The 16,829-nt window shown below is 41.9% G+C and overlaps 1 protein-coding gene across 1 annotated transcript in view; it reads right to left on the bottom strand.

The window, feature by feature from the left end:
* LOC309549724 (L-gulonolactone oxidase-like) overlaps window positions 1–16,829 on the bottom strand; it is a 229,793-nt gene that overhangs the window by 80,553 nt on the left and 132,411 nt on the right. Inside the window, exons 7-8 of the mRNA XM_082250217.1 lie at window positions 15,204–15,311; window positions 11,087–11,163 (exon numbers count right to left, since the gene is read on the bottom strand). Of these exons, the coding sequence (XP_082106343.1) occupies window positions 11,087–11,163; window positions 15,204–15,311 (185 nt within the window). The remainder of the gene's footprint in view (window positions 1–11,086; window positions 11,164–15,203; window positions 15,312–16,829) is intronic.

Raw genomic sequence — 16,829 nt, 5'->3', positions numbered from 1 at the left:
TTCTAAAAGCAGGCAACGCCTGCTGCTTTATCCAAAGTCACTGCTTCTGTATTCAGGACTACTGCCATCACCCTTAGAGACAAGACTTAGCCTCCTTGTGTTTTCAGTGTTCTGAGCGCTCATGAGAGGGAGGAGACTTTTATTACTGTCTCTGCCTCCAGTACAGAGATTCACCCTCTCAATTTGTCCTGTTTACCGTTATCATCAAAAGTGCAAGTAAAAGACAGTTATTGGTTTGTCCCCAGAACATTAAAATAAACTTCCATCTTTAAGTTTTACCTATAGGTAAGCTTATATTAAGGCTTACCTATAGGTAGTGTAAATATCTCCAAAACAGGCACCGTTTTGGAGATATTTACTGACCTGGCGGCTCTCACGTGCATGCACGGGAGTGACATCATCGCTTCGGCCATTCACAAAGCCGGAGCCGCGAACATGGAAGGAAGACCGTGTATAGATGGACGCTGCCTCCAGCAAAGGCATGGCATCGCTGGAACTCTTCGTTTTTAGGTAAGTTAAACATAATGTGCTAGTATGCAATGCATACTAGCACATCATGTCTTTGCCTTGCAGGTGGGTAAAAAAAAAAAAGTGCAAAGGTTTACAACAGCTTTAATAAAGGGGGAAATCAGATTTCCTCTCACTGCCTGTTTTGGCAATGGTACAGAAAGTGAAGGTAAATCTCCAATACGCTATCCAAAATACAAAAAAAGTTTTGCCTGTCAAGACAACTTCACCCCTTTTGGGACCCTCAAGGATTTGTTCTGAGGAGTATTCCCCCTTTTCTGTTGGTATTATTAAAACTGTGTTTAAAGCACTCCAATGTAGTCTTGGGCCCCAGCAGAGGCCACTGACAGTTACTTACCATTGGCCAGTGGAAGGCTGAGACAGAGTGACTGTGACTTATAGCTTTTTTCTTTAATTTTTCATAATTAGGGCACCCCCTTAAGTCATGGGGTTAGGAGTTATAGACTTTGCCCCCTTAAACCAGGTTTCGGGCATCCTTCATTGGTGGTTTATTAATATTGTTTGCAAACTGTATTATTGGTGCAATTATTATTGACTTCTGTTTGCTCCCCGGGGACTAGTGAAAGGGCTATTCACCTATTGCTGATACTGCTAGTAGGAATTTTGGTTCAGACGGTGAATACTGTACTTACTTTATACATGTAGATACACATACACACAGGTATCCCAACATAGGTCCACAACTCACAACCCCAAAACCACAATTTTTAATAACAATACTGCTAGTAGGAACTGAGCCACTTAGAGCAGGACACCAAGTGTACCCAACCCATATTGCACCCATACTGAACCCTAAACTGCACTTATTCTAAACCTAGACTGCACCTATACTAACCCTATACCACATTATACCTAGCCTTTACCGCATCTGAACCACATCTACCTTGCACCTGTGCCAAGACTATACTGTACCTATACTTCATGCAGGTTAACTGGGACTGATATTTGGTGCTCTGGAAGGGCCCCAATGATAGCCGGCAGAAGAACATTTCAAATGACTGTCACTCCTGTAATACTTTTTTTGCAAGCCCCCTTTGTTACCATTCCCCCTCCACTACCATCTTCATTTTCTTTTGGACAGTGCATACCCACTAGGTCTAGGATTGGCTTCGCTGCCATAAACGCACTCTGGCAGTATAGTTCCAGCACTAGGTAGAATAAACTATACTACTGCTCACTGCTGCACTTGAGGTGGCCTTGCTACAGTTTATGCTAACCTGGACGCCAAATGTCATCTTATGCCTGGACCTTACTGTTAATCGCTTTGTATGCTAAATTGTGTTTTTACCATTGTTAATCCTTTTTATGCTTGCCTAGTTACCAACCATGTTGGGTGACAATATATTAAGTTTGCCTTTACTACCTGGTTTGGTGCCTGTTTTCTTTGATATAGTACTACTATTGGGTACTGAGTATTACTTTTAGTGATTTCCTGTGGTATTGAATGTTTGTACATTCAACCTGGTGTGCCAGAGGAGCTGAGAATATAGGGATGGACAAGGCAAAAGGACCCATTCTATCCAGTGGCTACTATGGGGGGGGGGGGGAGGGGGGTAGCGCTACATATTTTACACTTCTGAAAGTGTCTGATGTGTATCACCTGCTGCATACTCTGCTTCTTTTCTTTGAACCCTACATCCCTGTTTTTTCCTGTAGGAACCACAGCGCACAGCAAGGGCACCAGGCATCTGACACACCCAGAAGTGTCAAATGTGAAGGTTCTTCATAGCAAAGATCAGAGGAACAGACCACAGATCGTGCTTTGCTACATATTTTTAACCAAGAATAATTTAAAAATTGTTTGCCTTCATGGAGCTCAGTCTGCAATATTATGGTATTGCTAATAAAAAATAAAATAAGAGAATTAAATAGGTTTTTTATATAGGTCTGGAGCTATTTTTCAAAAGAAGCCATCAAATGCCACCAAACAATAATACATGCATCATCCCTCTGCTTTCACTCTAAGAATCGGACTCTAATCCACTTTTCCAGCCTGCATTCCCTCCCCGCACTTTACGGTAATTAATGTTTTTCATCTCTATAATCACACATTAATAATGAACGAATATAATTTTCAGTGAATTAAGTGCCGAATGGCATTTATTTCTCTAAAGCGAGCAGCAGAAGCGGGTAGCATGGTCCTGCGAGTCTCTGCCTGGTCTAATTATCCATTTATTTGGCTGTGATTTAATGATAGACATTCTGCTAGAGAAGCGTTATGTTCAAAGTGAAGATAAAACAGGTAAAATCCATTTCATGTTACCTCTCGGTAATCATCAAAGATTGGAATCTGTAAGCCAAATTCATATTTATCCTCAAAAAATAGATTGTGCAGCGCTGAAAGGATGGTTCTACTGTTCTACTACATCTGAGCCAAAGAACTTCCCAATACATGGGTATTGTGGAATCAGTCCTAATCCTCTGGGTCCAGCAACTTGCATTCTTACCCCATCACCACCAATATGGTCACAAAGTGAAAGTGGCAAAGGAACCCCCCTGGCAAAGTACCCTCCCCATATTAGTGGCATGTGGCATGGTATTGTCCAGGAGGAAGGGAAGATGCAGGCACTCTGTCTTTCCTGTCCAGCAGACTGCATGCCTGCTTGACTGGTTTAAACTTTTCGTGGGTGGGCAAAGCATTTATTTTTGATGGGATGGAGTCCCCATTAAAAAAATCCATGTAAGACCATTAGGTTAAGGGTCTGATATTGATTTTTTTTTGGGGGGGGGTGCCAAATCTTAAACGATTTATACCAGACCCTTACCTGGGCATGGGGTCTGGGTGGCCAGGAAAGGAGGGGGCAGCAAGCACGTGGTTTATCCCTGCTGAACCATACCACACCGAATGCCCAGCAAAAAAAAAAAAAGGCGGAAAAGGGGTTTCTCCTTAAAAAAAAAAAAATTTCTATCCTTATCTTAAGCCCTCTTTCTCCTAAACTTCTTTGTCGCATCTTCCTCTTTATGATGCGCCAAATGTTTTCTATGGGTGAAAGATCTGGACTGCAGGCTGGCCATTTCAGTACCCTGATCCTTCTTCTATGCAGGCCACATGCCCTTAACATAAGGAGGGTAGCCCCATGTCAATGGTGACAAGGACCTTATTCTTATATACCTGGCCTTGTATACATGGGGGTCTGTGAAGAGGACCTTTTGGAATCTTGTTGCCCCCTTTCAAATAAGGAGACCCCAGAAACGTAGCCCTCATGTGATTAAGGAGTAGCTGTTGAGCAAAATTGAGCAAGTAAAAAAAACACATACTGTACACTGTAGAAAAAGTATTTTTTTAGTACAAACAAAAATGTCCTATGATGTAATATTAATGACATCATCCAGTAATGTAGATCCTGATGAACCAGCAACATAACACCAACGACCCTTACCACAAACCTCTTCACCAATACTTTCGCCACAAATGATAGCTCACCGACTGGCAGCTGAAAGTCCAAAAACCAGGATGCTGGCTGAGGTTATTGCGAAATATGGTCATGATTAGGAATGAGCTTGGGTTTGGCTAAACCCATGGACAGCTGTCAGTGCTGGGGCAATGAGCTGTGGGCAGGGGATTTCCCCACCTAGCTCTTACACAAAGAAACGAGAATGTTAGTGACCACATGGCCATATACGGTCTTTGACATTGATCTAATATGGCCAAGTGGCCATGGTAGGTCAATGATGTCTTGGGTACATGAACCTACAAGGTGCAGAATCTCTGGCCTACAACTCATTGATCTGGCACTTACAGCTGCTTTCCAGTTTCAGACAAACATGGGTTCCTACTAAAGTTGAAGAAGTTGACTCTCCCAGGTAAGGACTATAATTAAAGATGTGAAAGATGGTCTATCTCTTCAATATGCTATCCAAAACTAAAATAAATGTTAATGGATATACAGGTGTTTGGGCATTGGCAACCCCTGTCGTTGACTGTAATTGAGAACCCACTAGGATGTCAAATGCTAGGGGCAAAATCAAGTGTTCTATATCAGGTGTGGTAAACTCAACTTAATTGTGGGTCACATCAGCATTATGGTCGCCCTCAAATGGCCAGTTGTGTCTGTAAGAGTAGATGTCCAAAGCAACCCCCCCCCCCCCCCTTCATCAGAAGTCAAGAGTCCCCCACCATGTTCTGCTGCTGGGAAGAAGCTGGTGGTGGAGTTGGGAAGTGCAGGGTCTTGAAGAGGACCAGAGGAGGGTTTGGGTCAGCTGCCGGAGTCTGCTGAATGCTGAGACCAGGGGAGGTGGAGATGAGGGGGTGCTGAGGCTGCACAGAGAGGTGCAGGATCTGTAGCAGGAGTTTTGACTTCTCTGCAGCTGACTGCTGAGACGAGGTGGGATGGAGACAGGGGGATGGCAGAGAGGAACCTCTCCGCAGCTGCACTGAGAATTGCAGGTTCTGGCGTAGGAGTTCTGTCCTCCTCTCTGTTGCCAGCTGCTGAGACAAGGTGGGGGTGGAGTCGAGGGGGGTGCCGCATCTGCAGGAGAGGTGCCAGGGCCACATGAAATGGCCTGGTGGGCCGGATTCGACCCACGTTAAAATGGGGCACTATTCCTACCACTGACACCAATGATGGGGCACTACTCCTCCCACTGATACCAATAATGAGTGCCCCATCATTGGTGTCAGTGAGAGGAATAGTGTTCCATCATTGGTGTCAGTGAGAGGAATAGTGTTCCATCATTGGGGTCAGTTAAAGGAATAGTGAGCCTTTGCTGGTGTCAGACACATGTGTTCTATATTCTCTGCAGATTGAATGTTATTCGTTAAAAAAAAAAAAAAAAAAATCATGTGAATGGGGAAATACAGCATTATGGTCTCTAGATGGCGCTGAATATCACAGGAATGCTCCTCAGCTCCATCAAGTGGTCATAATGCAGTATTTTACTCATTCAAACTTTTTTTTCTTTCAATAAATAACATGTATGTAACATGTGGGAACATTCGATTTTGCCCTACTCGAACAAAACAAATTTACATGCAGTTTCGATACAAAAATGACTATTACATTTTTTTTTTTTAAATAAACCCCTTTAATGTGGAAATGGTTGCTGACTCCTGTAGTAGTCTATAATACTGTGACCACATCATAAGCAATACACTAAATAAGAAGCCATCTCATACAAATTGGTTTTCTAGAACATTCACGTTTTTTTACATGATAAATGAAAAATTTTGAATTTTTGAAGAAATATTGATGCAGTTTTTAAAAAGCAACACTGCACTTTTTTGATAAACTCTTATCCTTTCACTAATCTATCTACAGAATCACCTAGAGACAGCTCCTCTAAGAAACGTTTTACATTTCTAAGGCTCTTACCATAAAGAACCCTTTTTTTTGCTAGTTGAGATTAAATCTTTTTTTTTTTTTTTGTGACCAACGGGGGGCGCTACATTGTATCATCTATGGGAATCTAAGGCAACACTTCCTCGAAGCTTCCTTCCTAACTCAAACCTTTATATTACATTAAAGTAAACAGGCGATAAAATCACATGGAATATTGTCACTGTAGACATCATACGAGAGTTATCAGTTAGAGATAGACCGATCTATTCCTCTCTATGAAATGGAAATCAGCTTCACATGAAAGAAAAGTCACGTGGGTTTAAAGAAGACTTTGATGTTTGCACGCCAATAATGTGTGCCGGGGGGGCTCTTTACAGACACCTCTCATCAAACTGCATGTACAGAGGTTAAATGACTTTCAGTCGAGAGCAGGCGTATGCATTAAATATGAACTTAAGGAAATCATCTTTTTCTGTTTCGAGAAAGTTTCAGTGCTGCAATTGCTTAGCTGACACCCACGATCTATATTGATTACTGCTGATAAAGAAAAATAATTCTGATACTGTATGCTTTACTAATCTTTAAATTCGTTTTTAAGTGCTTATATGCCAATGTTAGGTACGTTTTATAATAATAGGTTTGCTTGCTAGAAATATTTTGCAGAAATATGTTATTGGAACAAATAGTTTTTTTTTTTTTTTTTATGAATCCTTGGAATGTCTTGTTGTAGAGCATAGTGACAGTTGGTTTCTACAGTGAGGTAAACTAACTGATTATGTTGCTTATATGCTTTTTGTCTTATTGTAGTCGGTTGACTAGTGGTGGTTCCTAAGAGCTCTTTCACACGGGCGTTCCGATCAGATCCGCCTGTCAGTTTTTTAGGCGGATCTGATCAGATGCCCCATTCAGCTCTATGGAGCAGCGGATGTCAGCGGTGACATGTCCGCTGACACCCGCATCCGATCCTGTCTGTGAAATCCGGACGGATGGAAACCCTATTTTCCATCCGTCCTGGGGATCGGATCGGATGGGATCGGATGAGAGCGGACAGGCGGTCCGCTCACATCCGATTCCCCATAGAGAGCAGCGGGGCTCTGACACCTCCCTCTCCGCACACAGTGCGGAGACGGAGGTGTCATCCGCCGGCTCAGCGGGGATAGGCGGATCGATCCCCGATGAGCAGAGCATAGTCCACAACGGAATGTGGACCGTGTGAAAGAGTCCTAATACCCCTGAAGAAGCCAACATCAGGAAACATGTTGAGATAAAATAATACACTATAACCACCTATGTAATATGCAAATTGTGACTACCTATTTGGCATGTATGTATAATTTTTCTTTTAACCAATGGGGTTTCTTTTAACCATAGACTAAATAAATAATACAAATTTTAACTGTCTTGTTTCTCATCTATAATGTTAATTTTTTCTCTGGCACCGTTATAATCCCATTATCTATCCATGCTCTTATATTCTGCAATTAAGTATTTTGGAGTCTGGAAGTCGGTCAAGCTTCTAAGATGTATCTAGATAACAGAAATTAATGTCTCTTGCAATTGATGGTGTGCTGCTTGTGCACATTTTTTAAGTTAACTCGAGGTATGCTCCTTACTACATGCCAACATTGGTCCAGCATGGACCAATGTAAATATGCATATCACATACCCGAGAAGCCACAATGATAGACCAGATCTTTCGGATCCTTTTCCCCAAGACACTTTCAATGCGGGGGGTTGCATGCTCAGCACAGGATGCCTTCTATTTTTTCAGTGTATACAAAGAGGTCCTTCAATTGGACTAGATGGAGATTGTGACATAATCGCCCCACCTCTCCACATCATCCAATATCAGATTTATTAAAACGTAATAAATTGTATTTTAATTTTTATTATTACATTTTTCATTTGAATTTTACTTTTAACATTTTACTTTTACATTTTTTCTTTTCCAAAAAAGCTTAATATACAACTTATTCAAACATTTATTGATATGTAACTGGTTTCACATTCCGATAACGGATAATCCAAAGAAGTTCGGTCTCCTACAGAGAGTCTATAGGCTACCTCGCTATGGGACTACAAAGAAAGGAGGGTGATAGGGAAACATGCTTCTAAAAAAACAAATGTGCTGGCGTTGCAACTGAACAACCTGGAATGGAAGGGCTTAACCTCAGAAGGGCAGGGTAAAGTTCTGTCTTAATAATTCAATTTTTGTATTTTAATTTTTCTTTTACATTTTATTTAAATATGAATTATTTAATTTATGTAATTTATCAAAATGATTACAATTTATTAAAATGTTATTAAAAAAATAAAGGCATTCTGTGAATGTTGGCGGTGCCCAACGAGTGACCCTTTATGGTCAATGTGTAGAGGGAGGAGCTCCTCACACAAGATTCAGAAGATCGTGGTTATCACTGTAGTAGGGTTGACCACTACAGTGATTGAGGGTCAGTGATTGCAGCGCTGCTATATAAATAATTAAATGATTGAATACTAAAACAATTGAATAAATAAGTGTTCATGAAAAACAATTATCCTGAACTGCAAATGGTAATTGATCAACCATCAATAAAGTGCCGTTAAGTGCATATTTCTGTGCAAAATGCCAACTCATATAAAGTGCAGATATTACAATGTAAAACTCATAAAGTGCAGTCTGTGTGCAAACAGTCCATAAAACAGTCCTTTGAGGTAGCAGAAACTGGATGCTTATTCTTGTGGCTTCGGGGTATCCCCCTTAGGGTATCTACTTACCACTATGTGGTGAAATTGAAGCAGGTTAATGTAGAGTGAGCTGTTGTTTCTCATATGTCTCCTGCACGGCTGTATGGACTGTGTTTTGGAAGCGATCCTTATTCACAAGGCGGTATTCCCAGGTGTCAATGGGTCAGATGGTAAGAAGCATTCAATACAATTCGGCACTCTTGACAATCCTAACGTGTTTCATTATACATAACATTTTCAAAGGAATTAGCCTCAGTGATTGTCAGCTTCCCCCGTGTACCCTCAGGTATGAGATAGGTATAGTTATTGGCCCAAGAAGGCCCAATGTAAGGAAACGCTAATGAGTAAAGCTGGAGCTTTTACTGGAGCTATAGCTTCATGTGATGTCAGGAGGTCCTACATGGCAACTTTCCAGAATTGGTGCTTTAAAGCTTCCTGTTTGACCATAAGGTCAGATTCTGTCATGTACTTGGGTGTCCTTGAACCGGGAGGTTCCCTGTTCCATAGCTTGCAGCCTTATCTGTTGTGCCACAAAGAAGCTCTGGAGTTTTTGCAGTGATTTTCCAGCCTGATGCTTTACTTTTGGACTCACTAGCTCCACCTGCTGCCAGCTGTGAACAATGTACAATTTAACCAGCTGTGAACATTGTACAATTTAACCAGCTGTGAACAATGTACAATTTATCCAGCATTTAAATAGCAGCACTTCCTGTTCCTCAATGCCCGTTTGTTTGGAATATCTTCCTGGGTGTGCTGTTTGCTCTTTTACTGACTATCGTGTATGAACTTTTGCCTGTATTCTTGACCCCTCTTCAGCCTGCCGAATCTGTACTTCACCGCCAGCTTGTGTATGACTTCTGCCTGCCTGACCATTCTTTGGATTACGTTTGGATACCGCTTTGCCCGATCTGTTGCCGGCCTGATCTCTGACTACGTTTTCACCTGAATCTTCAGCACTCAAGCTCCACTTCGGACTTTACCTAACAGGTACCTAACAGATTCTTGGTACAACTGCCATGTCTGAGGGTCTCCAATTATTCTATTTCATCTAGAACTAGAACCCCATACGTATTACAAGGCTACCACTGTCAACTTTTTTAAAGGTCTCAAAGGCCCACCATCATCATCCTTGCCTTGCTACCTATTGATTGATTGACCATATGTAAGTTGTAAGTTATTACTTCATTGGCCATCAGATATTCATAGGATATGAAAAACCCCAAAGGAAGAAAAGAGTACTGCTCACCATAAAAAACCTTGAAACAGATTATTATACAGCCACAGACCCATCAATCCGAATGTACAATATTTCTTAACGCATTTCACTCGATCAGGAGCCAACTTTTAGGGTAAGTTCACAGGGGATGTATTTCCACAGGGGTACATCTTTATAATTGTCTCTTCACCCCTTCCATTACCTATCAGACACTTGTAATGACAGCTGGTGGGTTTGGGTGTTGACGTACGAGGTTGCACCTTTCAGGGCTCCAAGTGTACCCTTTATGAATTATACATTTCTCAACAGGTAGGATGAAAAGGACTTATCATGAATCTCCAGTTCATTCAAGGACATAGAATCCTAAGCAGACAAGTAGAGCCAGCCAGAGTCACACAATGCAAAAAGAGTCAGAAACCTGTGACCCAGCCTTTCTCAACCTCTTTAACCCAGAGAGACCCTTGAAATGATATTCAAGAGAACCCCTAAATAAAATGATCTACAGTTCACAGTACATAAGCAAGTTTAGTATTTTTTTGATCTAATAAAATAATAAAAACGCAGGCAGAAACAAGTGACGCAAAACGCGTTCGGTTCAGTGGCAAAATTTGGTACATGATCTTCTTTAACACGTTTTTGGAGCAGAGGGAGGCCCATTCAAATGAATGTTGCTGCTCCAAAAACATGCCAAAAAACTACGCGGTAGTGTTGCTCATGTTTGAATGGGACCTATAGGACAGAAAGTAGAGGAATATATCTCAAATGGGACACATTTCCACCCAAAAGGGATGACAAAAAGAAGTTAAAAACATCCAATGGAGTTTAAAAACTCTTTATTATGTCCAGAACGGAATAGGTAGCTTTGGATATTTTGTAGAAGGCTGTCATGTGGCAATTTTCTGAAGCTTAGGCTGGCCATACTCGGTGCAAATTTCTTTCCTGAAACCATGCTTTGCAGGAAAGGAATTCACATGATTTTCCCATCAACTCAAATAGTGTTGACCGGAGAATCCCTCCTGCCGAGCAATTGTCTTCCCCGGGGAGCAGACAGTGATTATTGCTAGTAGCTATAGCAGCTGCTAAGGATAATCACAAGAGAATATGGCAGGCAGGTTGAACCCAAGTTGGTCGATCGATCAACTTGGAACGTTCAGCCTGCCCATTAACGGTTCAGAACCGGACGAAATTTGAACCATGTATGGCCAGCCTAAGTCTAACAGTGCTTCCCCACTAGTGTCTATAATTTCAGCAATGTACCTTCTGTTATTTAGATTGATAGATATAACCACGTACGTTACCGCAGACAATCAGAAAATGGCAAATCATTTCCAAATACCTTATCCAAAGAAGAAACTCCAGTAGGTAATATCCCACAAAATAGTCCCAGAACCAACTGCCTTTGGAAGACGGAGGCTGAAGGAAAAGAAATAAAAAAATTAGGACTTTTCTCTATTAATTAATTAATGTCCATCTCAGCCTAATTCATACCATAATAGGCAATCAAAGGGCTGGAAAATTATGTCGGCACGGCAATTCGTCATCTATAGAGGAACGCGGTTCAATCCCCGTTTGAGGACAATGACTCTGCCTAGCGCAGATCATTTATAAAGAAAAGGCATTTACAATTCCAATTCTCATTAATCTGCAAGAAATCCTTAATACTTTGTCTTTTGCAGTGCAGGTTCGGGGAAATGAGCTGCATATATTACCATTGTAAGCATTGTGATAGGAAAGGTCTGTGAAACTCATGATGCTGTATAACATACAGAAAGTACTTTGTGTGGCTAAACGTCTGAAATTCATGACAAAGTTTCTATGGTTTTATTACATCCTCGGTGTAGGGTGCAGTTGAGGTTGAACCCCTTAGGGATGAGCTTAAGGTTTGGTGTTAACACAAGTTCGGACAGATTCTTGGCTGTTCTGGCATTCGGCCAAATTACCAAACATTTAGCCATTCGGCAGGAGCCAAACATCATGTACAATAGTGGCAATACCATCGCTGTTACACATTGTAACTTCCTACTGTCAATGGTTAGTAAGATTGCCAGTGGTCGTTAAGTTCAGCAGCATTACACACATTCTCCAGAAGTAAAGCCTGTGAGCAAAAGAACTTCCAGAAGGTTCCGCTAAATATTGAAAGCCTTTCCCAACATGCACCACTGACAACAAACCTTTAAGTGATTGGCCAGGAAGATAAAATTATTCATAACCCAGCTAGCTGGATCTTCTTACACTGGAAGGCAGAAGCAAAAATTACCTTTTGGTATATCCATTTGTCAGTATGCCATTGGGCTGAGGACCCTGGAGTCAGTTAGTTAATGGGTTGGGACCACTGGTGACGGTGAGTCATTATGTTCTTACCCTAGGTGTGTGTATGTCATTGTTATGGTATACCCATGTGTCAGTATGCATTGGGTTGGAATGCCTAGGTTCAATAGGTCATTGTGCTGGGACTCTAGGTATCTGTATGCCATTGGGTTGGGGCCCCTGGTGTTAGTAAGTCATTATGTTCAAACCTCAGTATGTCATTGTGATGGTATACCTTTATGTCAGTGTGCCATTGAGTTGGGCCCCTGGTGTCAATAGGTCATTGTGTTGGACTCTAGGTGTTAGTATGCCCAAGACATGCTGGTAGGTTAATTGGATCCTGTATAAAATTGGCCCTACTATGTATGTATGAATGTGAGTTGGGGACCTTAGAATGTAAGCTACTTGAGGGCAGGGACTGATGTGAATGTGCAATGTATATGTAAAAGCGCTGCGTAAATTGACAGTGCTATATAAGAACCTGAAATAATAATAATAATAGTATGACATCTCTATGACAAACCTGTGTCTTTATGTCATTGAGTTGGGACCAATAGTATCAGTATGTGGTTAGGTTGGGATACCTGCTGTCAGTAGGTCATTATGTTGGGACCCCATTTACTAGTATGTCATTTTTATTGTATACCCATGTTTCATTATATCACATGGCTGGGACTCCTGGTGTCAGGTTGTCATTGGTTTGGGGACCCTTGGTGGCAGTAGTCCATTATGTTGAGACTCCAAGTGTTAGTATGTTACTGTTATGGCCTACCCATGTGTCAGTATATCATTGGGTTGGAATGCCTAAGGTCAGTAAGTCATTGTATTGGGACTCTAGGTGTTAGTATGCCATTGTTATGTTATACCCATGTGCCTGTATGCTATTGGGCTGGGGCCCCTTTTGTCAGTAGGTCATTATTTTTGAACCTCAGGTGTTAGTAGGTCATTTTTATGGTATACCCATGTGTCAGTGTACCATTGAGTTGGGATCCCTGGTGTCAATATGTTATTGTGTTGGGACTCTAGCTGTTATTATACCATTGTTATAGTATACCCATGTGTCTGTATATCATTAGGTTGGGCCCCTGGTGTTAGTAAGTCATTATGTTTGAACCCCAGGTATTAGTATGTGATTGGTATGTAATACCCATGTGTCAGTATGTCATTGAGTTGGGTCTTCTGGTGTCATTGCGTCATTGTGTTGGGACTCTAGGTGTTAGTATGCCATCATTATGATATTACCATGTGTCTGTATGTCATTGGGTTGAAACTCCTGGTGTCAGTAATCCATTATGTTCAAACCCCTAGGTAATAGTATGTCATTGTTAGGGTATACCCATGTGTCAGTATGCCATTGACTTGAGTCCCCTGGTGTCAATAAGCCACTGTGTTGGGACTCTAGGTATTAGTATGCCATCGCTATGATAAACCTGTGTGTCTTTATGTCCTTGAGTTGGGACCAATGGTATCAGTATATCATTGGGTTGGGACAACTGCTGTCAGTAAGTCATTATTTTGGGACCCCAGGTATTAATATATCATTATTATTGTATACCCATGTGTCAGTAGTATGTCACATGGCTGTGACTCCTATTGTCAGAATGTCATTGATTTGGGGACCCCTGGTGGCAGTAAGACATTATTTTGGTACTCCAGGTGTTAGTATTTCACTGTTATGGCATACCCATGTGTCAGTATGCTATAGGGTTGGTATCCCCAGCGTCAGTATGTCATTGGTTTGGGACCCCTGGTTTCAGTAAGTCATTGTGCTGGGACCCTGGATGTTAGTATGCCATTGTTAGGATAAAGCTGCTGTATGTGTCAGTATGTCATTGGGTTGTAATCCCTGGTGTGAGTGAGTCATTGGTTTGGTACCCTTGGTGTCAATTAGTCATTATGTTGGGACCCTAGGTGTTAGTATGCCATTGTTATGACATACTTATGTGTCAGTATGTCATTGGCTTGGGACCCCTGGTGTCAATAAGTCATTGTGTTGAGACCAGGGCTCCAGTCCTGCGGGTACGCATGGGAACGTTGTTCCTGTACTTTTTTCACAGCAAGAACGCCATTCCCTTGTGACTCCCAGGATCGGCTCTGCTGTGCCAGCAATGATCCATTGCAGGCAAATTGAATCAGTGTGACGTGTATTATAGGAGGCGGGACCTTGTTACAACGGCTGCTGGAGGAGGAGGACCGAGGGAGGGGAGGACGGGCATGGCGGGATATTCAAATTCAAGATCCACGACACAGAGGGAGATCGCCGATGTGTGTTATCTATCCAGACACTAATGAGGTTGCATTGCTGGGCATTTATGGGCACTGGTAAGGCTGCATTGCTGGGCATTTATGGGAACAGGTAAGGCTGCATTGCTGGGCACTGGTCAGGCTGCATTGCTGGGTACTGGTCAGGCTGCATTTGCTGGGCACTGGTGAGGCTGCATTTGCTGGGCACTGGTCAGGCTACATTGGTGAGCACTGGTCAGGCTGCATTGCTGGGCACTGGTGAGGTTGCATTTGCTGGGCACTGGTGAGGCTGCATTTGCTGGGCACTGGTCACGCTGCATTGACGAGCACTGGTCAGGCTGCATTGATGAGCACTGGTAATTTTTCATTGCTGGGCACTGGTCAGGCTGCATTGCTGGGCATTAGTCAGGCTGCATTGCTGGGCACTGGTAAGACCACATTTAATGGGCCCTTGTCATCGCAACCTATTTTTGAGGTGGGGGAGGAAATCTTGGGTGAGTTCCCACACTTTTTTTCCCCAGGACTTGACCCGTGGTTGGGACCCTAGATTTTAGTATGCCATTGTTATGATATACAGATGTGGCACTATGTAATTGGGTTAGATTACCAGTGTCAATAGCTCATTTTTTTTAAACTCCAAGGCTCAGTGTGTGATTGTTTTGTGAGCCCCACGCACTATGTTTATCTTTGTCTTATGTAAAAAAAAATCCCATGTAATCTATCTCTTTCACTCATCCATATATATTTAATTCTCTGCTTATATTGGATTATTATTATTATCCCTCTGTACATTTTAATATATTCCAGATGCATACAGTGTGACTGCTCAATGCACAGGACTGTGAAGATAATAGCACAGCACAAACAGCAAATATCTTCATAAACTTTAAGCAGTTCAATACCTTGTCTGTAGGGTCTTGATAAAAGACGCTGACATTTTCTGTGTGTGGAAACCAGAAGAAGCGAAAGTATTCTGAGGCCTTCAAATGGACATTCAGATTATCAAGGACCTAAAAGACACAAGAACAGGGTTCTTTGAAGCAACACAATGGTTGGGTGTAAATTTTATTATATAGAAGGTACCAGGAAGGCCAACGTGGCAACTGATGGGGGATTCCTGGAGCACAAGCTGCTTGATTTCTAGAAGTCTTCCAACTGCTGCCAACTAACAGTTATGCCTCGTACACACGCAACGATTATCAGCCGACCGATCGGCCGTCTTTTGGCCAAGTTGTGTTTTGTTGTTTGGAATGTGCCTAGACTGCACACAAATTTTTTCGGCCAACAAAAATCTACTTGTGAAGTGATGTCATGTGCTGGTTTACTTTCCGTGTGTTTTTTCTTCTCTGAGCATGCCCAGTCTTGCTCATCAGTTTTTTGTCTGCCGAAATCTGTACTGACTGACGGAAAATCGGCCGTTGTGTTGACGGCCAACAAAAATTTTAGAGCCTGCACACCAGATTTTTTTCGGCCGAAAAAGTCGGAGTCGGTTGTCGAAAGCATCATACTAACAAGCCGAAAATCGGCCGATCGGACATTGGCCGAAAATTCCTGGCCAATAATCGATGCGTGTGTACGAGGCATTACAAGCCGAAAATCGCCCGATCGGACGCTGGCTGAAAATTCACGGCCAATAATCGATGCGTGTGTACGAGGCATTCGTTTAAGTAAGTGAGACTCAGATATTAGAGAACTAAAATTCAAATGGAGTAAAGTGTACTCAATAGAACACAACTAAAAGCTCTTAAAATGTTAATTTACTATTAATGAACTGTTGTAATAAGGTGGAACAGGCTCACTCTATAGGCATTTTCTATTCCACTTGACATTTTCTTCTGGATTCTAAGGTCCATAGAGGAATGACATACTAAATAATAGAAGTGTCTGTGCAGTGCGCAATGTAACTCGAGGTGGCAGGTCCTATTTGCTGGAGTCCTGTCTACAAATGAGTTTAAAATGCTATCTACATGGAGTTCATATATTCTTCCTTGGTGTGTGTGCAGTTTCTCACAGTTCTCCAGTTTCCCCACAACAACTGATGTCTGATCAGGCTGGTATTATAATGTGTGCATTAATGTAGCAGCTGTTAAAGTTCCTTAGGGGCGGAGACTGATGGAGAACTGATGTGCTAAAAAATATAGCAATTTTTGTTGGTGTTAAAAAAATATGGGAATGTTCCTAATACAGTGGGGCCACTCTGAACGGCAGTTACCTACCACTATAGAATATATTCATAAAAAAAGAAAAAAACATGTAGAACTCACATTTGTGTACCAGGTCTTTGAAATGTGTGAGCAAAACTAATGCATTTTTGGAATAATTGGTTAACCCAACTACAAAATGAGATCAAACCTAGCCATTTGTACCAAACCTGCCGAGCATTGGATAGGGGAAGAAGGAAAGGTTGATATGGTCAAGTATATTTTATGGTCAAGGAATGTATGTGGAACCCTCCCAATGATTAAGCTTGGATGTTTCCAGTACTGGTAAAGCCACACCATACATTTTAGACAGTTATACTCTTCCAG

This window comes from Pelophylax lessonae (assembly GCF_965119305.1).
Source record: "Pelophylax lessonae genome assembly, chromosome: 3".
In the NCBI taxonomy this organism is placed as follows: Eukaryota; Metazoa; Chordata; class Amphibia; order Anura; family Ranidae; genus Pelophylax; species Pelophylax lessonae.
This window is presented reverse-complemented; position numbering and strand designations above follow the sequence as displayed.